Below are 24,777 nucleotides of genomic sequence, written 5' to 3'. Positions count from 1 at the left end.
AGCAGGATAGCTCAGGGCTTTTACAGCTAAAACCCAGGAGCTGAGGAATATCTGTAGTTACCGTTAAGAAGTTCTCTTTTCCCCTTTACTGTCCAGGGGAGTTTGGACTACGCCGCACGCCATTTTTCTTTATGAAGCCCTCGTTTTGGTCAAAGCGCAGAAAAAATTACAAGGAGTTGTACGAGAGCAGCATCAATGGCAGCTTAAGTTTCAGCGAGATCGTCGAGCCCGTGCCTTCGGAATTTCAGGGGAAAGAAGCCATCAGGTACGATTCCTGCTCTGCCTCACGTGCAGATGAGCAGATCAACCTGGGTCCCTGACGTTTTGGTGTGTAATTTGAAAATCGCTCTTGTTTCTCCAGTCGTTGGGATTCAAATAGCATATGGTATGCATTGCAGGGAGTTCTCCGCACACACGCGGCACGACTAGTTTCCATTTGCAGTGAAGCCCCATCATCAACGACATGGATGCTCTCCAAGGATAAAACACTGGGCTTAAAGAAAGGGTTTGTTTGTGGATTGTGTTCCTTCAGTTGGAGTCCTGTCAAAACCGGCCGGTTTTCCATTCCCTCAGTTTCGCTGAGGCCGCAAGAGGCGTAAGCGGTTGCAGATGTTGAAACGCCTACTCTTCTGGGAGGGTTTAGTTTCTGGTAACACACATTTGAGGAGAAAAAGCTGAATTCTAGGTTTGTGTGAAGGTCGTTGTGTTCTCCGTAGACCAGAGAACAACTTCATGGTGGTTTTACCCAGCTGCCGTATTTAGGAGGGTAAAACAAAACTGAAAAATAGATGGCCGTGCTCTCAAGTTTCGCATTGCATTTTGTGTCACCTGTTGTCTTGCGTCTGGACTCTCATGTATTTTTAGTGTGTCTCAGATATTATTTTCAGTATCTTCCTTCTAGCCTTTGTTTCCATCATTTCCCAATGGCATAGCCTGACGTGAGTTGGGGAACTCTGCGTCTTCACTCCTCCTGGTTGGCTCCACTGGTCTCAAATAAATATTTGAGCTTAGTCACCAGAATGAGTCTTGTGTTGTCCGCACTCTCCATGTCTCTTTGGGCATCAGCCGTAAGTTGAAGGGTCCAGTTTTAATCCTGATGTCCACATGAGAACATTGTGGCCGTTTTTGCTTTATTCATCCACCCTGGACTCTTTCCATAGCACCCCTCCACCAGCTCTCCATCATTTTCGCACTGTCTTGTCATCTTTACATGTACAGGTTTTGTTTTCTTTCATACCCAGGTCTCCTCCCCTCTATTCACGCCTGTAACCCACTCTCCATCCTCATTTTCAGGGTGGCCAGGCTTGCAAAAGCCATCCTTCACATGGTGCCTTCAGATAAAGGGGTTGGTTCTTTTCATTTTGAAAAATATGTGGGGCTGGAAGGCAGGTTTTTACCTTTCTTGGAGAGAAAGTTACCTGCTTTCTTTTGCCTAATTTTGATCAAGAGCTGTCAGTAATCACATCTTCGGGGTCTATTCTACTAACACCTCTTCTCCATATCATGTCTGTTGAGTCTTCTCAACGGTATTCTCCAAGTATTGTGAAATTATTGGGGAGTAGCCGTTCCCTTTTCTAGCTTGGGAAACCTCTAGTGCCTTGTGCTACTGTATGAAAGAAACACAGATTTGAAATAATTCAGTCTGTCATCGTAGAAAATACCTTAGGAGGTGACCAGAAAAAGCTTTTTGGTACCAGGACCAAGTTCTCCGACAAGATGCCCTGTCTCTTGACTTGCCTCTGTGGGTCGTTAACGTGTCTAGTGCCACTTCCATATGGTCGTCCTGTGACTGTTGCCGAGTGTTGATCATTCAAAATGACATATGAAGGTCCTAAAATAGTTTATAAAATGACATGTCTTCTTTCAGAATCAGCTGTGTTCAGAAAACATTCAGGAAAAAGGGGGAAACTGTGGAGGCTCTCAGAAGTAAGAACATTTTAGCTTTTTAGCTGCTTATCAGATGCAGAGGAGCAATAGCTGAATTGTTGAGTGATCTTTTGTGTTTCAGTTCGGGCTTTTTGGTTTCTTTTAGCGGGGTGGGACATTGGAGCATGAATGCCAGATGTGCTTGCGCGTGTCTTCTCTCACCGCTTTGGCAGTAATCTTGTTTAAAAACGCTACCCCAAAAAGACGAGCCCTTCCATCACTAAAGAAAGCCTGCTGGCATCAGCCCCGTTATTCCTCCTCCGCCCGTGTCGACAGCGATATGATCTTCCCTGCCCCATCTCCTTGATCTTTTCATCTCCTTTCCCCGTGCGGCTTTTAAACGCGGCCGCCCCACAGCCGGCACGGGGACGGTCCCAGCCCCGCGGTCCCGTGCCGTGCCGGGACGTGGAGGTAAGGCGTCCCTTCGAGCAAAAAGTTAAATGCATACCCCATATGTCAGTATTTGAATTTACCTCTGGGGTAGGAGCCGGCTCCAAGTGCCACGGGCGCATCGCTAACGTCTCCTCTTTCTCTCGTGCCTGCCTCGGGGACCAGATTTATCCTTCGACATCTATGAAGGTCAGATCACGGCTCTGCTCGGGCACAGCGGGACCGGGAAGACGACGCTGATGAACATCCTTTGCGGGCTGTGTCCGCCGACGGACGGTGAGCTTCTCCGGTGTTAGGAGGTTTTGAGTACCCTGCTTTTGAAAATCAGAGCTTTTCAACTTTATGGCTGTTTCTGGGCGTACGAAATTTTGCTCTGGATAATGTCTGAAAGAGGCCGCTTTAGATTCATGTCCATGCTGCTCTCTGGCTGGAAAAAACCTCTCAGTTGATTGCTCCTGGCTTTTTTTTTTTTCTTGTTTTTTTAGGGTTTGTCTCTGTCTATGGGCACAAAGTCTCCGAAATCGATGAAATGCTTGAAGTGCGACAGATAGCAGGGGTGTGCCCTCAGTCCGACATACACTTTGATATATTAACCGTGGAGGAGAATCTCTCCATATTTGCTGCAATTAAAGGAATCCCTCAGAATGATCTGATACAAGAGGTAAGTCAGCTGGGCACAGATACTGTCTTCCATGTTCATTTTTAACCTGCAGGGCACCATAGCCTTGTATTGTACAGATGTTTCCTTGAGATGAGTTTGCAGGGGAATATTACTTTACAACCTAACAGACAAGGAGGCAGAGTACCGACAGATGTTTCTACACAGACAAACTGTTGATTTTTCCTAGAAAACTAAAATGCTTGTGAAACATTTTAAATCCTAGCATTTGTGCTTAGGCATGGACACCTTTTAACTTCCTCAGGTTTGCTGGAGCTTAAGACCCTGGTCTGGATGTACACAGGGTGCACGGTTCAGATACAGAATACACTGTGAATTAGGGACAGTTAATTTGAATGTTAGTTGTTAATAACGTGGTTAAAAAAAATATAGCTTTTTTTTAACGACAGTTGCGTTTCTTGCATTTTAAAGGTGCAGAAAGTGTTGTTGGATTTGGATATGCAGCCTATCAGAGATAATCAAGCTAAAAAATTAAGCGGGGGCCAGAAGAGGCGGCTGTCGGTGGGAGTTGCTGTTCTCGGGAACCCGAAGGTGAGTGTGATGGAGGGGTCCCCGACTTGGTGTCACCCAATACACCCAAGGGTCGATGTCTCTTGTCAAACCCGACTAATGCATATAATAATACATAAGATGCAGAAATTGTTACTTGGAGCATCTGTCGCTCTTTTTTTCTTCGTTTATGGTTTAAACGATTAAAATCACTTCAATAGCTCGGCCTTCGTGCTTGAGGATGTTAATGGCTTCGGTAATGGCAGTAGCTCTGGATTTGATCTCTTTGTGAAAGAAACAGCGTGACAAGTTTTATGCCGTTTCCAGCAGATAACGTTTAGCCCCCAACAGTGAACCTGTCGGAGATTTTCCTTGCAAAGCTATCCAGGCGCTTGGAGCAAGGACGGAGCCGGAGAGCTCTTTTGTGTTACGGATCTATTTTTTTCTGGCCTGTAAGAATGGGGACTACTTTTAGATCTGTATTTAAAAATGATGCACGTGACAGTTCACTGGCATTTTAAAAGCATGTGTGTATATTTAACTATCCCGTCATACAAGGAGTGAATCCATAGCTAAACATAATTTTATTAGAAACGGCATAAAACGGATTATGGCATTAACATACTGTATGTTTTTTCCATTTGTCACAACAGGAGATGAATTTATTCAAATCATAGTGACGATAGCTGCCTTGCTTACTCTAGGGCGTTTCCTGTACGTTTTAGAGGACTAACTAGCAGGCTTCAGACAAAAATTCCTATATCTGTTACTTAAGTAGGATTTCCTGAGGTCAGTACCTTCCACGTGGATATGGCTTTGCAAACGCTTCTTGGTTTTGCGCAAAGGTTTTGCTGCTGGATGAGCCGACGGCGGGTATGGATCCGTGTTCGCGGCACATCGTCTGGAATCTCCTGAAAAACAGAAAAGCGAATCGCGTGACCGTTTTCAGTACCCACTTCATGGACGAGGCAGATATCCTTGCCGGTGAGTCCTGCCGCCAGCCCCTGGGTACCCAGTCCGTGAGGGATAGTCGCTGTAGAGCAAAAGTGATGCTTCTCTAACGGCGGAATAACACCTTTATTTGAAATATCTAGGTGTTTTTTGGAGCAAATTGACAATCTTCTGATTCAAAGGGCCTTCTTGACTTTTGTTTCTAGATCGTAAAGCCGTGATTTCTCAAGGGATGTTAAAATGCCTCGGATCTTCTCTCTTTCTCAAAAGCAAATGGGGAATTGGCTACCGCTTGAGGTATTCTTTCTGTGTGATATCTGTTACGTGACATAGTGTATCTTTTTTTATTGCTTTCTGTTGAAATCTATAAGACAGCACCCCTTCCCCCCCCAAAAGATCCTTTTATCGTCTTCATAGTGAATGTTCGCTGCTCTGCTGGCTGATCGTTCTGACGCGGGTGTAAGGAGAAAAGCAAGCTTCAAAAACTCAATTTCTTGTGCGTTTTCGTAGTATGCACATCGATGCCTATTGCAACACGGAGGCTACAACCTCGCTGATCAGGCAGCACATACCTGCAGCCAGCCTGATCCAAGAGAACGACGAGCAGCTCGTGTACACCCTGCCGCTCAAGGACATGGACAAGTTCGCAGGTATCGACGTTTTTGTTGTGCCTGCGGGGTCGAACGGCTGTAAAAGAGAAATCCATCGAGCGGGGCCGTAGCCTACGGTTCTTGTTAAATTGCCGCTTCTGCATTTATGTGGTTTTATACATACTCGCTCTTTGGCTGTGACTTGGCTGATGGTCGGTCAGCAAGGTCTTTCCCAGGCAAGCTTGGACCTCGTTGCTCCCTCCGACGGGGCTGTGGTATGTTACGAGGGATTTGGGGACCCGACAGCAAGTGCTGGGGAGATGCCTTTAGCAGAAGGGTGAAAAGCCCCTTTTGTCCAAGAATCCCCTTGTCCTGCAAAAGCATCCTCTTATTGCAGAGCGTTTTAATGAGCAAGGCTGGCCTCCGGTGGGAAGCCAGAAAGCCCCAAGTCCTACACAAATTAATCGCCCTTGTTGCGAGCTGCAAAGAGCATCGCGTCGCTGCTTTAAAATTCACTGGCGAGAGGGAGCATGGAAGAGATGTGTTGGTTTCACTAGGTGGCAGCAATTATCTGATGAGTCCTACACGAGGCTCCTCGCCCACCTCCCAGGAGAAAATGGAAGAAACAGTGTGTCCTTTGCGCTCTGTGGAAAGCTAAGAGAGAATCAATACTGATGTGGATGCGGCTCATATTTCATAAATGCTTTTTTCCCCGTTGCATTTAACCAGTTAATAATTTATTAGATTTACCTTTAGCATCCATTGCGTGTACTTTTGGAGAAACGGGCATCTTTATGCAAGATTGAGTCAATTCCCTGAACTATTTTAAGGAGAAGCTGAGGTCAGGAATATGCCTCAGCTACTGGGGCAGAAGAAATTGCGGAGATCTGATGAGCATCGTCAAGTATCCAGCTGCTCTTCCCATTTTACGCATTTGCATTTCCCTTCAGTGTGACCTTGGCTCTGAAACTCCTCATTTTGTCAGGTCCTTCACTTCATAGGACTGGCAGGAGCCCAAGAGCGTGTTTTATCCCAAGGTGCTAATAAGTGCTCTTACTCTGAACATCATTTTGGTCTTCAAGCTATGCATGCTGTCCAGGATCTCCTGCCCAGTTAAGCTGGCTTTACAGATCTGGGTATTTATTTTTTATATATATATATATGTGTGTGTGTGTGTGTGTATATATATAAAAAAATATGTAAAATTACTTAGTGGTTTTACTTGTAAAATCTCTTTGTTGCCTGGGCAGGGCTCTAGGTAGGACGAGCTGTCCTGTGGTCCCCGTGTGTGATGTTTCCAGGAGAGGGGCTCTCGCAGCCAGGCAGGAGGCAGCTCGGAGCCCAGGAGCTTTTAGGATGCCTGAGCTGGTTTTCATAAACGCTACAGCTTTGGGAAAATACGCCGCATTTCCCATACCTGACCACAGAGGTTGACGTTTTGTGCTAAAAGGAACAAAAACCCAACCTTGGTTCTCAAGCCGTGACCTGCGTCTTTGTAATTAAGCAACCGTGTTTTACGCATAACCTGCTTTTTTTTTTTTCTACCACGCAGAAGGCTTTAGGGATGCCTCTGACGTGCTCGAAGATTTCTCGGGAGATGGTGTGATCCTGTTTCAGGGCAACCAATATGTTTTGTTTCTGTCTCTAGGCTTGTTTTCTGACCTCGACACTCATTCCCATTTGGGTGTTATCACCTATGGCGTTTCCATGACGACGCTGGAGGATGTCTATCTGAAGCTGGAAGTTGAGGCAGAGATTGATCAAGCAGGTGGGGTGAACCAGGGCTGTTTTCCTGTTTTCCATCATATTTGACTTAATTAGTGTAGAATTGCCCATACCACATCGCTGCCAGAGGGCGTTTTGCTATGGAGGGAAGAATAAAAAAATCCCCTCGCGGAGTGCTACATCCAGCAGCATGGGCTACTTCGGTCTCACGGCTTTCCAGGCTTTTGAAATATTTAACACAAAAAACACGCAAAAGCAGCGAGTTGGATGGGGAGTGATTCTGGGAGGATCCAGGCGAAAAGCTTTTTACTGGCTGTCTCTGCAGTGATTAATTTTTTATCCAGTGTACTTGCATCTAATTTCTTTGCTTTACAGTTCCACTTTTGATGACTAGCTTTTTAAAATGTGCTTTATTTTCCTAATGGAGCTTACTTTCAAGAAATTGTAAATGCACAGTATAAAATTTATTTCCAACCTTCTGCGTGAACAGTAATATTAGTAGCCTGCGCTTAAGGCTGAAATAGGTGGACTTGTCTTTCTTCCCCTCCTTTAAATTAACTTTCAATGGAAATGAAAAATGGGGACCGCTTAATATTACTCCAGAATTAATCAATTCTTCTTTTGATGTCAAGTTTGAACGGTTTAAGATATCTTAATCTTTCTAGAGCTTTCTGTGTGATGCAGACTAGTAAACTATCCTGCTCTGCAAAGCTTTTGCTTGGGTATAAGAGGGTTTAACAGCGGAACATGCCGGTACTGAATAATACAGGTGTAAGCATAGGCTAATGGTATGACATTGGGGCAAGTCTGCACCTTTCGAGCGGCAGAAATTTGTATCATCTGCCTGAAGTGTCTACTGTGTGTGTGATTCAGAGCGGTGGAGTAGATCGGTGTCGTTGACCTTGGGGTTGAGAGACTGGGATGAGATGAGGTGACTTCTGCAATAGCAAGGGGAAGGAGCTGATGGCCAGCCAGCTTTCTCCAGCCCTACCACTTCAAACCGCGTTAGCTCTGTCGGAGCATCAAATCTGTAGTTTTACTCTCTTCTTCTTCAGATTATAGCGTGTTCAATTCCCAGCAAGTGCAGGATGAAATGGATACAAAATCCTTCGACGACATGGAGCAGAGTCTCCTGATGCTCTCGGAGACGAAGGCGGCAGCAATGAGCAATACAGCCCTCTGGAAGAAACAGGTTTCCACCATAGCGAAAGTTCATTTCCTTAGTCTCAAGCGCGAAAACAAATGTGTGAGAGTTATGTAAGTATTGGGGATTTCTCATTTGCATACAAATTCTCAAAACCGGTTTCAGTGACACCAGAGAAAGGGCAGGATGCGATTAATTTTTTTCCCATAGTTACATTTAAAAAATAATAAGTATGAAGGTATCCGTTACTGTTGAATACATGCTTTTTGGGGGGCGAGGGAGATGTTGTTTTCATAGCATGCACATAAACTGGGTTGGCTTTTGCTGAATTTTAACAAAACTGAAACTTTTATTTCTTTCAGGTTGTTGCTTTTTCTGATTTTTCTTGTGGTTCAGATTTTATTGTTTTTCATACACCACATCATCAAAAATTCTGTAGCTGCTATCAAACTTTCCCCAGATTTGTACTTGCTGAAGCCCGGAGAGGACTATCACAAGTACAGGAGTCGTCTCCTGCTGCAGAATTCCACAGGTAGGAGAGCAGAGATGCTCCACGGAGAGAGCTCCTGTCTCCACCTCTCTCTTTAATGTAGCTTTTCACGTCGTGGGCAAAGAAGGTGTGTGCTACTTTGGGGGGTTGAGACAAACTTTTTCCTTGAAATTAACCCAACTGAAGAGTTTCCACGTACCCAGAGATAGTAGAGAGTGAGTATCCTTTGTGCCGAAGGGTTTGGTTTGGAGATCTTCCTCCTCCTCCCGTGTCTGGTAGCCTTGTGCTCGCTATGTCATGCGATGACCCGTGTGAAGGAACTGGCCAGAGGGACCTTTAGATACATCAACGTTAAAATCCTGCTACAAAGCATTCTGGAAAATTCCTTTTTGTTTCAACTTAGGTTGTTTTAAAAGTGCATAGCAGCAATCCAGGCAGTAGAAGCGAGCGTCTGTTTGAGCTGTTGGGAATTTGTGCTTAATACAACTTAATTTCTCTGGACACCGTATCAAAGTGCTACTGGTTTCCTGCTCTCTTAGCTAATTCTCTGTTCTACTGAAACTTGGAGTATCCGGATAATTCTCGTTGGCAGCTCCGCTTCCTCACTGCTGCAATTAACTTGCACAAATTAATTGGAGACTGTAACAAAAAAATTTTCTTGAATTCTTTGGAAGCTGTTGAGTAGGAAGCCAAAATAAAATCATTGATGTTGTTCAAAATAGCAGAGGACTCTCTTTGGTGGGCACGTGTAAGGAAACAGTCATCCTTCTTCATAGGGTCATATCGATGAGAAAATGCATCAATAATTTTGTGTAAAATACTCGAAGCCGGTAATGCTTAATCGTGTTTTCTCTGTCTTACACCAGAATCGGATATCGATGACATTGTCCACTCTCTGGGGAGCATGAACATACTCTGGGAGATGTTCAATGACAGCGATTACGTCTCAGCTGCACCTCACAGCGCGGCTTTAAGCGTGTTTGACCTTGAATCCAGACAGGTAAGACGGACAGACCAGCTCGGTCGTATCCCAAAGAGCAGACAAGCAGCTGGTTAGGGGCTGGGTTTGTTGTACTCTTGCCTGAAAGGCACGTATTGAGTCATATAATCAAATAATGTCATACAATATTGCTTATACAAGAGGCCTGGAAAGAGGACTTGTACTAACAGAATGGAAATATTATCAAAATAAATGTTCTTCCATGATGATAATTATGGTAGGCTAATAAAACCTCCATTCCCCTTTCTTCCCCACAAGGATACAAAAAGCCAAGAGAAATACTTTACTTCACAAGAGACCTGGCGTAGGAATTTATTTTTTATTTTTTTTTACTGATACTGGCTGAATTATACAATTTGACAGAAGTATAATTCCATGGTGCTCTCATGTGTAAAGAAAAATGAGTTTCTTGGATTGTAAGTATTCATTTCGGTATGGTCACTGAAGGAGCATCAGAAAGATTTGAACATTGGGGTCGTATTTAATCTCCAGTAAAGGAACTGCTCTGCAATATGCCAGCTCTGTCTCTCTCGGTCCCATTTTTATTTATTGCAAACTCTTAATATTAGTGTGACAGCACAGCCCTTAGATAATGTAAATTTTTGCCTGTCTGGTTTTTAAATGCATTAGCAAGAGCCTACGAGTGCGGGTCATCATGTGTTTTGTTTTTCAGACTGTAATTGTCTGGAGCATCGTTTGTCATAGCATCACAGTTACATAAAACGTTCTGGGAATTTATTCCAAATAATTTGTTCTCCACGAGCATGACTGTTTTCTTGAATTAGGTTACGTGTTATAACCACCCTGAGCGGCCCAGAGCTTCTTGCAAAGCATACTCTATTATGCAAAGATTTTTCCCGATGTTCAGGTTTGATTAAGCCCGTAGGAGAGCCCTCCCAGGGTATTACCCTTCGTGCAGAAGAATTAATATAGCACATCCTTTCCTTTCCAGAATTACGTTTTCACGATCGTATTCAACAGCACCATGGTGCATTCCCTGCCAGTTTTGATGAATATTGTAAGCAATCTACTTCTGCGCAATTTAAACGTGACGGAGAGCATTCAAATCTGGAGCAACCCCTTCATTCAGGTGAGCTGCAGCGGGGGCTGCACGGCAAAAATCATCCTTAAACACCGGGCGGGTGGCAAAGCATCCCTGGGGTGCGAGGGGGAGTGGAAAAACACGGCGTGAACGAAGGGAGAAGCTGGTACCCAAAGCCCAGGGAGTAAGTCCTTGGTGGTTCGGACCTTTGCAGAATTGAAGAGGACTTGAAAGGTGCCGGGATTTTGTTCTGCAGCTTGTGGGAAGTGGAGGAAAAAGGGGCTTGGAAAGAGAATGTCCCGTTGGGAATTTGGAAGGGGTTTGTTACGGGTTACCTGCAATTCTCGGAGGCTGAATGCGGGGATGGTGGAGGTCTGCTGCCTCCTGGGCAGAACTGGGGTGGCCTTTAGGAGAGGAGAGGACCTGCTGCAGGACAGAAACGCTCTAGGAGTTCATCAGACACTCTCATAAATACTCCCCAAACTTCCATAGGTATTTTTCTCCATGCTGCAGCTCAGACGATCTTGAGATATGCAGAATATATGTGTTACCAGTTATGGTCACGCTCCAGTTCTAAATGCATTTTTTTGGTCACGCACATTCAGGTACTGAAGAAATCTGATTTATATTTCAGAATCTTCCAGACACAATTTTCAGACTAGAGATCTATTTTGAAGCTGTGTTACTGGGAATCATTATTACCGGAATGCCACCCTATTTTGCCATGGACAATGCAGAAAACCATAAGGTAAGCTTCCAGGTGTTGATTCAGAGACTGCACAAGAACTTCGGAACCTTGGAGTTTGGGGAAAAACCTAAGAGGTTTTAAGTAGTTCCTTGTGCTGTGAGAGGCGCAAGGCACGGCAGTATGGATGTGACTGCTGTTTGCTGCCTGGGGTAGAGCGGATTTGGGAAAAGCCCTTTTGCTTTCTGTGGGAATGCTTTTTTTCTTCTTTGGCAGCTAAAATCAGCAATAACTGGGTACCACGCTGATGCCACCTCGGTGTACGAGCAGTGTATTAGAGGGAAAAACGAGATCCCGCTCACGTACCCAGGCAGCTTAACACAGTGTTCGTTTTAATTACCATTTAATTAACCTTGCGTTTTCTTTTCCTGTTGCAGATCAAAGCATACACGCAGCTGAAGATAGCGGGGCTTTATCCCTCCGCTTACTGGACTGGGCAAGCCGTCGTCGACCTCCCGCTGTTCTTCTCCATCCTTGTCCTGATGATAGGCAGCCTCTTCGCCTTTCACTACGGCGTTTATTTCTACGTGGGCAAGTTCCTCGCTGTGGTGAGTGTGGTGGGGAGCAGAGCACGCGTGGGGATGCGAGAGCGTGGTTGTGCTGTTTTCTGCAAGCGTTTTGGTTTTTTTTCTTCAACGGTTCAGCGGAATTTTTCCAACCGATACACGTGGAAAATGCCTAATTAAGGCTGGTGGTGCAGAGGCACCAGTCAGGCTGCACCAAAGGCAAAATAGTACTGCTTTTTGTGCGGAAAAATATTCCAATTTTGGAGTTTCGTTCAGAAGTGGAATAAAACGGAGCTTAAAATACCAGGATCTTCCAAGGAAGTGCTCCGTCCTTTTTCGCCCTGCTTGCTCAGTCTGCTTTGCGCTCCTTGCTGCCGATTGATAATTGCTTCATTTGCATCGGCGTGCTGCTAATGACAAGGTTACAGTGACTTTGAACGCAGACCAGCTCCGCAATGAATTGCAGCATGTGATTAAATTGAAGAGACTACAAGTCTTCATGTCTTTTATATTCCGAGCGGGCTTCCCTGAGATACCAGCTGTAATTGAGAAGAATCAGATTTTCCTAGCTGCTTTCCCAGAAGCTCTGAGTTAATCAGGTTTGGAATGTGACTGTCGTGCTGCAGGGCTATTTTTCTACCAGTACATCTACCCTTGTTTTAGTTGCTGCGAAAATCCTAAGGCTGAAGGTGGAATTCCTAATGTTTGCCAGAAATGTTCAGGTCAATGTTTATGGGAGCCTGTGTTGTAAAAAAATGGGAAATAGTTTTAGGAAACGGAGCGAGTGAGGTTCCTGCCTTTTATTTGTGTCTTTAGTAGTATATGCTGTATGTACCAAGGTGGCAAAATACATCAAATTAAGTGACAAAGATGAATCCAGAGTTACGTAACACACTAAAGTAATACCAGTTGATACGTATACAAAAAATTCACCCCTAGGTTCTTGCTGTGCGTTTCCTGAGAAACCTTTCCTATCTCTGCAGATTTTTTGCCTGATCGGTTATGTCCCGTCAGTCGTGCTGTTCACTTATGTGGTCTCCTTCACGTTTAAAAAAGTCCAGAATACGAAAGAATTTTGGTCGTTTATATTTTCAGTGGTGAGTAACTTTACCTTGGTGTTGGTTAGGTGGGAAGATTGGTTCTCTCCAAAGCCACAGCAGGCTTCCCAGTTATTTTATTTAACTGTGTGTCCTTAATGCACAGGAAACCTAAAACATTTACCAATGTCTTTGGATTACTGCCATATCCTAAGTGATAAAAACTTTAAAAAATGTGCCTCGATTTAGGTAACTTACGCTTAGGGGGTCTGAACTGCATGAAAAGTGACTTTTTTTTTCCCTTTTCTTTTGCACAGACAGCCTTGCTCTGTACGGTTGTCACTGAGGTGGCCTTTTTTCTGGACTATTACCTGGTAACCACCATCCTGCATTATGTCTTCTCCATCTTCATTCCTATTTATCCTCTTATTGGCTGTCTGATTTGTTTTATAAAGGTAAGGGGACACAAGAAATCCTCTCCAGAGCACTTGTAGGTGGCTGGGGTTGGCTGCGGGTCTGTAACGATAACAAGACAGGCCTTAGCTGCCTACTGGTGTCATGTCATCCGGAGCCATTTAACACGTGAAAAATAGCAACCGCTGGTGAAAAGGCACCTCTTTCCTCTAAGCAAAGTGTTGCAGTTCTAAAATGAGGAAAGCAGCAAGTCTTCCATTAGATATCCGAAGGAAAACCGTGCGTTTCTCAGCCTGTGGACTGAGCGAGCCCGGTGACGGGAGATGGGTTAATTGGGAGCTGGTGGCTTTAAACTGGGAGCAGCCCAGGGGACTTTGGTGGAAGCTGACTGGTGTCGACTTGGGCAAGCAGGGTCTCTGCAGAGCTCGGAAAGCGCTTGACCAACACAGGACTTGAGTGACTGATTTGAGATTAAAGTGCGGTGTAGAATACGCAGCCTCTGGTAGGTGATTATTTGCTCGAATGTGGTTTCTTTGCGTTGTCAGGTCTCCTGGAAAGGCAAGCGAAAGAATGGAGGGTACTACGACCCGTGGGACCGGCTCCTGGTGGCAGTTATAGCTGTAAGCATGGTTATTTGGTTATCACCTGCCATATTTGCTGTAGAGAATTGCTAACTCTTGCTGGGAGGCCCCTTCTGTTCAGGCATCTTTATTAATAAAGATTTAATCTAATGCTCAGCATCACTGGAGCCTGCAGCTTTGCAACCTGTTGCAAAATGAACAGTATAAGCAGAAGCTGCTGTGCCTACCAGCTCAACATCTGCTGTTTCAATATCTTATTAACGGTGCCGATATTAGTCCTGATTATTACGGGAGTCCGTGCTGATGGAGCAAGAACTCCAGAGGAGGGGACAGTCCCTTCTCTCTCCAAAAACCCCAAATAATTGCCATTAAATCTAACCAGGCTCTGGTTGTGCGTCTTCAGCATCAAGCCACTGAGAGCATCTCATGATATATTTCGTCTTCTCGGAAATCTCAGCTCTTCTCTGGTGGTGAAGAGCTGGAGCTTCTTGTCGCTCATCGCGCTGGTGGGATCACCCATAGGGGTGATCACCCTCCGAATAACCAAAACTGAATTTGTCTGTTTTAGCCCTATTTGCAGTGTGTCGTGTGGCTCTTCCTGCTGCGATGTTTCGAGCTGAAGAATGGAGGGAGGACCGTTAGAGAGGATCCGTTTTTCAGGTGTGTCTCTGTTGAATAGACTTTTAAAAAGTAATAGTCCAAATAAGCCTTTTTTAAAAGTGATGCTGGTGATGAAACTGGAATATGCAGCGTATAGCTAGGGGGGATATTGCAAAAAATAAAATATCTTTTGGTTGTATCCCATCCCAAGTGTCTAAAGAATTTGTTTTCCTAACTTTAGTTGTCTGAAATTCAGTCAATAAAGTGCAGAAATAGGTTGGTTTACTTCCTTTTAAGTTATATCAGTGCAAAATCAGGAATTTTGTAAGGATGTCCCCTATATAAAAACAGGGGAACTTCCTTTCCCATTGCATGGCTCGAGATCCCATACCCCAACAAAGAGCTCAGCGTAAAGACGACATAGTTGCAGTCGTTGACAGCTCTTTCTGCTCTTTTGGGGCTTCTCAGATGTGCTGCAGAAATGTGTTACTCCTGGGTTTGTCAAACACGGATCGCTTTCTGCATCAAAGCAGTGAGCAGATCTCAACTGAATGCCAAGAACGGCATTATCTTGTTTTCTTCCCCTTAGAAAATGTTTTACAAAAGCTAAAACCTGGAAGATCCCGGATGTCCCGCATGACGAGAATGAAGATGAAGACGTGAAGGCAGAGAGGCTGCGAGTCCAAGAAATCCTGAGCAGCCCCAAAAGTGAGGAGGTAATGCCGTGCACCCGCGGGCACTACCCAAACCCCAAATTTGGAGGTTTTCCCAGAGCTGCTGGGATCTGCAGCCGCTTCTCTCTTCCCTACTAGATGCCGGCAATCCTGGTCAGCAGCTTGCACAAAGAGTTTGATGAAAGAAGGGAATTTCTGCTGGGGAGAAAAATAAAGAAAGTGGCAACGAAACACGTTTCTCTCTGCGTAAAAAAAGGTAGGAGTGCAATTACTTGCCGTTCAGCTGTTTTATTCACAAAACCAACTCTTGAATCCATTTATCAGACCACATGGGCAATGTTCTGTGTCGTCCTTTCTTTAGGAGAAATACTGGGTTTGTTAGGACCCAACGGAGCTGGGAAAAGCACGTTAATTAATATGCTCGTTGGAGAGATTGAGCCAACCAGTGGGCAAGTACGTTATATGCTAAATAGAAAATGAATCTATATTTAAATTTCTTTATTATTATTGCAAGCATTCCCAAGAGGTTTTTGCTAAAACTTTACAAAAAGAGTTCTGAAACTTAGAATATTATTGAGTAAGGTCTGTCTGTTTTCCTTGCAGGTTCTGATGGGAGATTGTTCTTTTGGCCTGAACAGCGAAGATGACTCAGTGAAATTTGTGGGGTACTGTCCTCAAACGAATCCGCTTTGGCCTGATATTACATTGCAGGAACACTTCGAAATTTATGGCGCTATCAAAGGAATGAGTCAGGCTGATGTTAAGGAAGTCATAAAACGGTAAGCAGTTTATGTAGAAATGTTTAAGGTTTAGCTATCTTTTTCTTAGCAGGTTTGGTTTTTGGTTTTTTTTTCACTTTTTCTAATGCAATCTTTTTGTCATTTAAGTTTGATTGGATCTTTTCAGCAAGTTCAGCAAGTGTCAATTTGTAGGTTAGGAGATACAGATTCAGCCACACAAAATTCAACTGGTTTGGGGGGTTTTTTGAGGTTTTTGGGTTTGGGGATTTTTTTTGTTTTTCTTTTTAAGTTATGAAGTGCTAAGGATGACCTTTGCAGAGGCTGGGGAGTCCAGGGCTTGGAGCTGTTTCTGGGTTGTCACTGCGGGTTCCTCTAGGACAAGAGGCAGGTGGTTTTGCATGGAAGCACCCAGCTCCGATTCTGCGTATTGCTTTGGTTTTTTTCTACTTTATATACAAATATTTGTAACTGAGCTCTTCAAACGAGACCGTTTGGGTACTGTGCGGTGAGGGGGAAGGCGAACCGTCCCCCTCGCGGCTTTTCACGTGTGGTCCTCCCCGCTTCCGCAGCATCGCGCGTGCCCTGGATTTCAAAGACCACCTGCAGAAGACAACGAAGAAGCTGGGCGTAGGGCTGAAACGCAAGGTAGGAGGGAGCTTCCCGAGCTGCCGTGTTGGGTGTCTCCAGCAGCCGTTGTGTCCTTACCCTTTTTTTTTTTTTGTTGCCTTTTTCCCAGCTCTGCTTTGCCCTCAGCATGCTGGGCAACCCCCGGGTCACGCTCTTGGATGAACCGTCAACTGGGATGGATCCAAAAGCCAAGCAGCACATGTGGTGAGTGTCACCAGGGCCACGCTGGCCCCGGGCTCGATTCTTTTGGGGAATGTGTCCGATTTTACGTGTGCGTTATGCCTTTTAACGCTAGGGAGAGCCATAGCCAGGGAGTCAGCCCAACCGTAGGGCCAGGTGCGCTTCATCTCTGTCCTCTCCCAGAACAGCTCGGAGATTAAAAGCTTGAAAGTCAAAAGGAATCTTTAAAATAATGTAAGGAGCACGAGATTCGAGTCAACTTTGTGAAAAATTCAGGTGTTAATTGTTGCTGTGGGAGCAGTATCGGCCCGTAAAATAACGGGTTTGCATTTGACCATCACACTCCTCTTTTCCTGCTAACCCAGGATTTACCGATACGTGCCAGGTGTTTTATTCGGGGATGGTTTTTTGCGTTTTTTTGTAGGAGGGCAATTCGAGCAGCATTCAAAAATAAGGAGAGAGCAGCTATCCTGACCACTCACTACATGGAAGAGGCAGATGCCGTCTGTGACCGTGTGGCCATCCTGGTGTCCGGGCAGCTCAGGTACCACCGGAGCCCTTCCCTGCGGGTGGGTGTTGTGGCAGGGAGGATAGGATAGTGTTATTTAGAATAGATTTCTTCGAAAAATATAGGCGGACAATTTTTTTGCACCTTAAACTTGGAGCAAAATTCAACTTAAACTGCAAAAAGGGTCTGTTGGAAGTTAGGCTGCTTTTTGAGTGTGGTGTAACAGGTCCAACTCTTATTTTCTCTCTGCAATCGGTAGATGTATAGGTACCGTCCAACACCTGAAGAGTAAGTTTGGCAGAGGATACTTCTTGGAAATGAAATTAAAAGAAACAGCAGATGTACAGCAGGTGGAGTATCTGCAGAGACAGATTTTGCACATCTTCCCAAACGCGAATCGTCAGGAAAGGTGAAGTTTAACAAATACACAGAAAATATTGATATTCGTACAAGCCCCTGATTCCTCAGCAGCTCCTTAGCACCGAGCAGGGAATGCCACGATAGTAAAATTAAAAAAAAAAAAATATTTACACGTAGCTTAAAAAAAAAAAAAAAAAAGAGGAAGGGTTTTGCAGGCCAGCAAAAGCTGCCAGGGCGGTGGTTGTGAGCCCTGCGTGCAGATGTTCGGCCCGGAGGAAGCAAAACTGGATTTCTGCATAGCTGTTGCCTGACAGCTTCCTCCTTGGTTTGGGGCCTCTGGGAAATGGGTAAAATCTGAGTCACTGAGTCACTGGCCCTTACCTAGAAATGCTTGAACGTTTTCTGGGAGTACCTCGAAGTTGGAGGGTGGGTGGGTTGGTTTTCCCCCAACCGCTTTGAATTTCTGCTGTATGAACTCAAGGGTCCGGCTTGGCGATGGCTGAGGAGACCCTCCCGAAAGGGCACTGCAGGCATCCCGTAAGGAGCATTCCTCAAACATGGGAGAGCTGGAAGAGAGTTCGTTTTTCAGAGGCAAACGTGTGGGGTGGAGCAGCTCCCTGCTCTGGGGTCTGGATTGCGGGAACCGCTGCATGATGCAAAGTCCCAAAAGATCCTGTGACCTCTGTCTGAGTTCATTTGAAAGGCAAAACCTCATCACTTTGGGAGTTCCAGGCAGCGATTTTTCTTTCCTGACTTTATAGGCAGAACATAAACGGTTGAATCTTAGCTGAAGAACGTATAAATCATAGAGCGGTCTCAAGGGATCTCAGCTGATGCACCTGGACCTGGACCTCTGAGCCAGGTTTTCGGCTGCTCTCCTGGAGCCGCATCGTTCCTGTTGTCTTGTCTGATGATGACAACTAGTCAAAATGCCTGGAGTAACCTTCAGAAAATGAGTTTAAATCCATTCACTTGCATATTAATGGTTTTGCTTTGAGTAATATTACCTGAAGCTAAATTTGCTTTGTTTCTTTGTTCCAGTTTTGCTTCTATTTTGGCGTATAAAATTCCTAAAGAAGATGTGCAGTCGCTTTCACATTCTTTTTCCAAGCTGGAAGAAGGTAATTAAGCACTTGCCACACATCATGTAGAGAAATCATTTTGTCTCCCATAAGTGACGCATTTGCCATGCAGTGGCACTTTGCATTTCTGTTCCAAATTCAATTAATTTATTTTTTCTATTATTATTGGTGTTCCCAACTCTTTTTCTTGTGAAATGAAGAGTAAGTGCCTGTACCAGCTTAAAATGCTTTGAATCCAGTTGTGTCAGACAATGAAGTATTGCTAAATATGTGCTCTCATTAATTCTTTTAACAGTAAAACACGCCTTTAACATCGAGGAGTACAGCTTTTCTCAGGCAACACTGGAACAGGTATGTTAAAGCAGATTATATTTCGTGGAAGTAAACCCTGCCAGGGCGAAGGTGTTGCAGGTTTTTTTGACGGGGTTTTCGCCGATGTCGAGCGGATTCATTTTGCCCCTGCCCTGTAAGAGTTGTGCATCCAAATTTGGGCAAGTTGTAGTGGATGGAGGGGCTGATGAGCCCTGCGCAGGCAGCTTGTCCTCCGTGCCTGGCTTTCAGGCAGCTGGGGCCGCTCTGCTGACGCCTCTTTGGGCATTTTTGGGGAACTGAAGTCCCCTTTCCCAAAGTGAATTGGGACTGCCAGTTCCCCTGCTCCTCTTTATTCCCATTTTCTCCTTCAAAAATGAGATGCCAACTGCAGTGACTGGAGCAAATTAAATTTGTGGCGTTAGTGGAAATGTCGTTCTGATTTATTCAAAAGACGGGCATTGCTGTTCATTTCTGAAAGGAGCGTAAAGCTGAGGCTTATTATTGCTTATTCTGGATTAGTTATTGCTGACAGTAAATGTCCTTCAGTGTGTATTTAGTCCAACTTCCTTTTCATGCAGCTCTTGAAGAAATGAGGTGGGAGGGTAGGAGCAAGGAGAAAAAAAAAAACTTGAAATACTAAAAACTTCCTTCTCGGAGATGAATAATACATTCAATACTCTTGAGGTTTTTAGCATGAATTCTATTTGTGACCAAGAAAGTTCCTACAAGGAGTGTGGCGTATTCACATCCTTTCTGTCTGCTCCAGGTTTTCGTCGAGCTTGCTAAAGAGCAGGAGGAGGAGGACAGCAGCTTTGGCACCCTGAACAGCACGCTGTGGTGGGAGAGGACACAAGAAGACAGAGTAATTTTCTGAGCTCCTTACGGTCCACGTCTGCTCAGCAGCTCCTGTTTTGTGCCCGCGATGATCCTCCACGTGCGTGGAAAACGTCAGAGCTGGGATGGATTAGGAAAATTGTATTTGGAAGCACCGAGCGCGTCCCACCATCCCGGCCTTAGGAATAACGCCGCGCTGGCGGTGAGCATCCCCACCCGTTATTCTGGCTGATCTGAAATTCCTTCTCCCCTCGCTGGTTTCCCAGTTGGCGTTGAGTGAGAAGACGCTGCCACGACCCCCAGTCGGTCATCTCCTGGGGTCCGTCGCTTCTGCGGGACCACCCGCCTGCTCGGTTGGACCGCTCCGGTGTCAGGGCTGGCTGCCCAAGGTTGGGTTCTCCTTACTGGAAATCGTGCGTTTGAGCAAACCCAGTTGCCGCTGGAGCATCTCGCCCCGCGGGACCCGCTCTCTGGTTCGCGGGGTCTCGCCGTGCCCTCGGTCGGGCATCGCTGCCTGCCCGGCGAGGTGCTGTGCCGACACGCGTCCCTGCGAGGTCCCGCTCCCCCCGCCGGCTGATCCGTCCCTGCTTCTGCTTAGAAGATGCACCTGCTTAGAAAAAAGGGGAAAAAACACTCCAAAGTAATCGTATTCACTGCAAAGAGGGTCCTGAATTCCACTGCGAGCTTAGCTTGGTATCCAACCAACGTGAAGATATTCATTTACAGATATAATATGGCACTTGTCGACACTTATATTCCTTTCTACCGCAAGTTGGCAGATGTGGCTAACTCCTGCTGCCTTTCTGGGTGGCATTGATGTTTGTAATGCATGCACTGTGGGCTTAGAGGGGGTGTACGGAAGCGGACGCTTTCTTTCCCCTACTTGGTAAAAGTACAAAGACATAACTGCGTAGTGACGGGATTTGCAGAGATGTGAGTGTTTCTTGTCTTCCTTAAACACAGTCTAATTCTTTCGTTGGGTGTAACGACATGTATCCTGCCAGCTGCTTTTAGAGACAGTCCTTTTTAGATGTTTTCATTTTTCTTGACAGTGAATTCATAAGCGCGCGCAACAGTATTTCCTAATCTGTCTTTGTTGTGATAGCAGTAAGTAATGCAGTAGTGTGCTCAGCACAGGAACGTTTTCATTGTCCTGGCCTGGCAATTTTTCATTCACCTTTGTTAAACCCAAAAGCAAAAGATCCAAATTCACAACCTCATCAGTAGCAATGGTGCCTTTGGTTTGCATAGAAGCACTGAGAAGAGCAGAATATGTGATCCTTTATCCTAAGATGTGACAGATGTATGTTGAAAATATATTATTTTTTTGTTTTTTCTACACAAAGCTATCGTCACTTTTTTTAGTTTTATAAGGTGAAATTAAAGATTGCTAACAGTTCGTTGCGTTCTGCAATGAACAAATATAGAGATGCATTTATATCGAGACGTTGGCTTCATAAGTCATATCAATTATGTCTCTTCACACTAAAGTTAGAAAAGACCTTTGTTTTTCTTGCGAAAACTCAAAAAACTGTGGGTTAAGGCGGAGTCGTGTGTCCCAACTGTTTGTAATTATTGGGCAATAATGTATGTAGTATGTCTGATAACGGTTTATCATCGCATGGAGCCAAAATCTGTTGTCATTAGCTTCTTACTCTACTGTGGGGAGATGTGAACTCTTTACGTACAACTTCTGCTTCCTCTTTTGTACCTGTAGATTGCACGTAAATGTAGAGATTTTGTTTTGTAGTTAAAATCTGAGCCCAAGAACTGCAGAAACACCGGGACGTCCCGTTTGCTTCCCCCGACGGAGGTCCCTTGCCCTCAGGAGCGCAGACGGTGAATCTGCCCGTTCTGATGAGCCCTGAGCCACGGTACTTGCGTATGCCCCGATCTCCTGTGCTGGAAACGAAACAGAGGTAAAGAACGGGATTAAAGCAGCAGCCTCGAAGCTGCAGCTCCAGTAGCAATCTTTCCAGGGCTGAAGCTTCCCTGTAAGAAAACAAAAATGACCCAAATTCAGCTCTTTTGTTTATGCTGCCTTTTATTTAGCCCCTGGGAATCCCCAGCCCGTTGCTCCCAGCTGCATCCCTGCTGCTGGCCGGTATCTCTGAGCATTTTCCTTTACACGGAGCGAAGGTGGGACGCAGAATTTTATCTCGCGTTACTTTCCCATGTATGTACATACAAGTTAAGCGTGTCTTCTCCAAGTCCCATGTTTCTTACTTTCGTCTCTCTTTGTAAATGGTGTTTCAGCTGAGTGTCATCTGCACGTCTGTCCAGCAATGTACAGCACGCTCTCTTCACCTGAACTTAGGAAAGCACAGTTGTGACCTCTTAGCCTTGATGTCGTCTTCTAATTTTATTCTTTAACTTAGAGTCAGAGTTAATAGTCTGTAAAGTGGTTCTGTACTATCCGGATGATGTCACCCAATTTCAAATAGTTTCTTATTTTCTAATGTTTCAAATGGATCGTATGAAAACTTTCATTAGCAGCTAGATTTGCTCAGTTTGGTACTGTTCTTGATTACCCTGGAGTAACCCAGTTGATGGTGGCACCGCATTGATGCAGCTACACGTACAAAGAATTTGGCTCATAAGTTCACTGTGTAGTTGGGTGGGATCTTCTTGGTGTGGTGACATCATGTGTCACTGTGGTCTAAGATGCCACCCCAAAACATCACTGCAACCGTAGTGTATTGTGTCAGAAGTCTTTCCAAGTGTCACACGATGTCTGTAATTCCCCGAATAGGGAAAAACACATGGAAAATTAAACCAGAGAATCCCCTGGAAAGGCGAGAGCTTTATTCCTGCACTTTCAAGTCCCTTTGTTCAGCTGTGATCAGTGACATGCCAAATCCCAGCCATGCAATACACACGCCCCGTTTGTGCTCTCGGAGATAAACCAGAGACGAGGCAGCTGGATTTGGGCTGACTGTGGGACTTGGGGCAAATCAAATCAGTTTGTGCCACTCTTCCCAGGTACAATGGGTTTAGTTACCTCGCAGGGTTGTTGTGAGAAATAGTTAGCTGGTATATCCAACACTTGGAAGATGCATTTACTTTGTGGTATTATTATAAGGTTGTATTTTTCTATGGAGGAATTTAATGTTCTGATTTTTTTTTTTTTTTCACATTACCAAGAAAAGCCCTTATTTAAAAATATCTCTGTATAGCGAGTGAAGTCTATTGCATAGCCAACATCCAGTACTCTGGTAGCAGAAACAGAAGGTATTGAGTCTAAAGGTGACACTCCTCCTGATGTTGCCATCAGGGACTTTGAATCATTTGCAGTTTATTTTATACACCTGCCTTTCTCTTACCACTTTGCTGTATTTGTAAAGTCGAGGTTTTTCCTTTTCCAGCAGAAAGTACTACCAAAATAAAGATGGATTGTATTGTTAAACGCTTGTGTTTCTATCACGCGTGTGTTTTGCCGTGCTAGAAATGGAGCTTTTGCTCTTCCCTGGGGTGCACCGGGGCTTGCAGGGGAGGGGGCTCGGGCAGAGCACGGCTCTTGACATGAATGGGGGGTGTCAGGCTGCAGTAATTGCGTATTTTTAATTGAATTCAGGGAACTGCAGTATTGCAACACTTGGGATTCGACCGCCCGCAGTCGTGTCACGTTTCGCAGCCGGATTCATTCAGCCCAACTTCAGGCTGGGAGCGACCCCGCGGCAGCTGCGTGCTCCTGGCGCCGCACGTCGTGCATCTGCCGGGGTGAATCGCCTTCATCCGCTCGAAAATTAACCCCACGGAAAAAAAAAAAAAAAAACCACACCAAAATTCATTTTTCTGGTTGGATCCGTGCCCGAGACAAACTCGCTGGGTGGCTGGATGGGCGCGAGGGGCGGCGGAATTCTGCCGGTGAGAGGTTTGGCTAAAGTTGGGACGCGAAGCCGTGGTCTACGGGGATGGAACACGCTGCCAGCTCCCGGTGTGACCCACTGGTGAGGAGGAGGAGGTCCACCTCCAGCCCTGGGGGTCAGTTAAGGAAAGGACCTTGCCAAATGAAAGGGGTTTGTGTTCCCTGGACCCCTCAGTGGGGAGGAAAATCACCCAAAGAAATTTAATCTGAACTTGGTGAAAGTTCCCAAGTTTTTTTTTTTCCATGGTGTGTTAAGGGCAGCGTGCCGTTTATTTTTTTTAAAGCTGTACAATTAATTTGTTCTCTCGTAATGCTTCCTTCAAGAGATCTTCAGAAAGTCCCTAATTTAGCATGCTGAATTTCTCCTAGATAAGAGTTTCCTGGAGCTTTCAGTTCTCCTTTTGCCCAAAATCTGTTGCTTGGAGGGTGCTGGCTCCATCCCCAGTCCCTCTCCTCCTCCTTGATAGATATAAGGGCTGATCCAAGGCTGGTCCTAAGTCCGCTTCTCAGAAATCTTGTGGAGCAACCACTTGGGGATTTAATTAATGATATTTGGAGATGCTACGTGCTCTCTAGCTGCTCTTCAGTGAAGCCCCAACGGGTTGCCTTGGACTGGGGTCCCACTTCAGCAGCACCCAGTACGCAGGATGGGAAACCCCAAGGTGCACTTGTCGCAGGTATCTTTTTTTTATGTTAAAATGTGTTTTCCGTAGATAACGTGCAGGCGTGTCAGGACTCCGCACTGCGCCAGGTACTGCCAGGGCACTATGGCACAGGGTATGTGTCAGAAACGTCGTGGGGTTTTAGGTTTTTTAGTGAAGTGCATCCGAGATGTGCTTTTTTGCAGTTACAAGGAGCCTTCCCCATTTCTCCGTTGTTGCCCAAGGGGAAGTGATGCAGGAAAACGCTCTGCTCCTCTCCTAGATGAGCTCATTCCTTGAAAATGAGTAAATCGGCAGCTGCAGAAGAGCTACGGCCTTTTGTTAAGCAACAACCAGCCGGCTCTCGTGTTTTTAGTCAGCTCTGCAAATCAAATGCAGAGTCCTCAAGCTGTTGAAGTTCCAGGACAGTCAAATTCCTTTTTAACTAGTTGAATTATCATGTGGCCGTAAGCCCCTCCAACTCATTTGGCTTTCCCGGATTATCCGATTTCCTCACCTCCCTGTTTTGAATGTACATCCATTAGAAAGCTATTTTAAAAAAAAAAAAAAAACAAAAAAAAACAAAAAAAAACCAGCAAACCCCATCCTGATTCCAGCTCTGTGGCAGCTGCTGGAAAAGCA

General features: G+C 45.2%; 1 protein-coding gene across 2 annotated transcripts in view; it reads left to right on the top strand.

Moving 5' to 3' along the window:
* Nucleotides 1-24,737, top strand: part of ABCA5 (ATP binding cassette subfamily A member 5) — a 35,681-nt gene extending 10,944 nt beyond the window's left edge. For both annotated transcript variants that reach the window (XM_049813136.1, XM_049813135.1), the window contains exons 11-40: nucleotides 97-265; nucleotides 1,868-1,926; nucleotides 2,482-2,592; nucleotides 2,802-2,977; nucleotides 3,407-3,526; nucleotides 4,330-4,468; nucleotides 4,642-4,732; nucleotides 4,946-5,085; nucleotides 6,674-6,793; nucleotides 7,806-8,007; nucleotides 8,257-8,426; nucleotides 9,251-9,384; nucleotides 10,337-10,474; nucleotides 11,061-11,174; nucleotides 11,549-11,719; nucleotides 12,661-12,774; nucleotides 13,032-13,169; nucleotides 13,674-13,748; nucleotides 14,278-14,369; nucleotides 14,899-15,025; nucleotides 15,122-15,239; nucleotides 15,345-15,436; nucleotides 15,587-15,762; nucleotides 16,293-16,368; nucleotides 16,460-16,554; nucleotides 16,955-17,074; nucleotides 17,298-17,447; nucleotides 18,440-18,519; nucleotides 18,776-18,831; nucleotides 19,559-24,737. In XM_049813136.1, coding sequence (XP_049669093.1) covers nucleotides 97-265; nucleotides 1,868-1,926; nucleotides 2,482-2,592; nucleotides 2,802-2,977; nucleotides 3,407-3,526; nucleotides 4,330-4,468; nucleotides 4,642-4,732; nucleotides 4,946-5,085; nucleotides 6,674-6,793; nucleotides 7,806-8,007; nucleotides 8,257-8,426; nucleotides 9,251-9,384; nucleotides 10,337-10,474; nucleotides 11,061-11,174; nucleotides 11,549-11,719; nucleotides 12,661-12,774; nucleotides 13,032-13,169; nucleotides 13,674-13,748; nucleotides 14,278-14,369; nucleotides 14,899-15,025; nucleotides 15,122-15,239; nucleotides 15,345-15,436; nucleotides 15,587-15,762; nucleotides 16,293-16,368; nucleotides 16,460-16,554; nucleotides 16,955-17,074; nucleotides 17,298-17,447; nucleotides 18,440-18,519; nucleotides 18,776-18,831; nucleotides 19,559-19,666 — 3,671 coding nt within the window. In that variant the 3' untranslated portion in view covers nucleotides 19,667-24,737. The remainder of the gene's footprint in view (nucleotides 1-96; nucleotides 266-1,867; nucleotides 1,927-2,481; nucleotides 2,593-2,801; nucleotides 2,978-3,406; nucleotides 3,527-4,329; nucleotides 4,469-4,641; nucleotides 4,733-4,945; nucleotides 5,086-6,673; nucleotides 6,794-7,805; nucleotides 8,008-8,256; nucleotides 8,427-9,250; nucleotides 9,385-10,336; nucleotides 10,475-11,060; nucleotides 11,175-11,548; nucleotides 11,720-12,660; nucleotides 12,775-13,031; nucleotides 13,170-13,673; nucleotides 13,749-14,277; nucleotides 14,370-14,898; nucleotides 15,026-15,121; nucleotides 15,240-15,344; nucleotides 15,437-15,586; nucleotides 15,763-16,292; nucleotides 16,369-16,459; nucleotides 16,555-16,954; nucleotides 17,075-17,297; nucleotides 17,448-18,439; nucleotides 18,520-18,775; nucleotides 18,832-19,558) is intronic.
* The last annotated feature ends 40 nt before the right edge of the window (nucleotides 24,738-24,777 follow it).

This window comes from Accipiter gentilis, chromosome 10 (assembly GCF_929443795.1).
Source record: "Accipiter gentilis chromosome 10, bAccGen1.1, whole genome shotgun sequence".
NCBI classification, from domain to species: Eukaryota; Metazoa; Chordata; class Aves; order Accipitriformes; family Accipitridae; genus Astur; species Astur gentilis.
The sequence above is the reverse complement of the archived record's forward strand: the minus strand, read 5'-3'. Positions and strand labels throughout refer to the sequence as shown.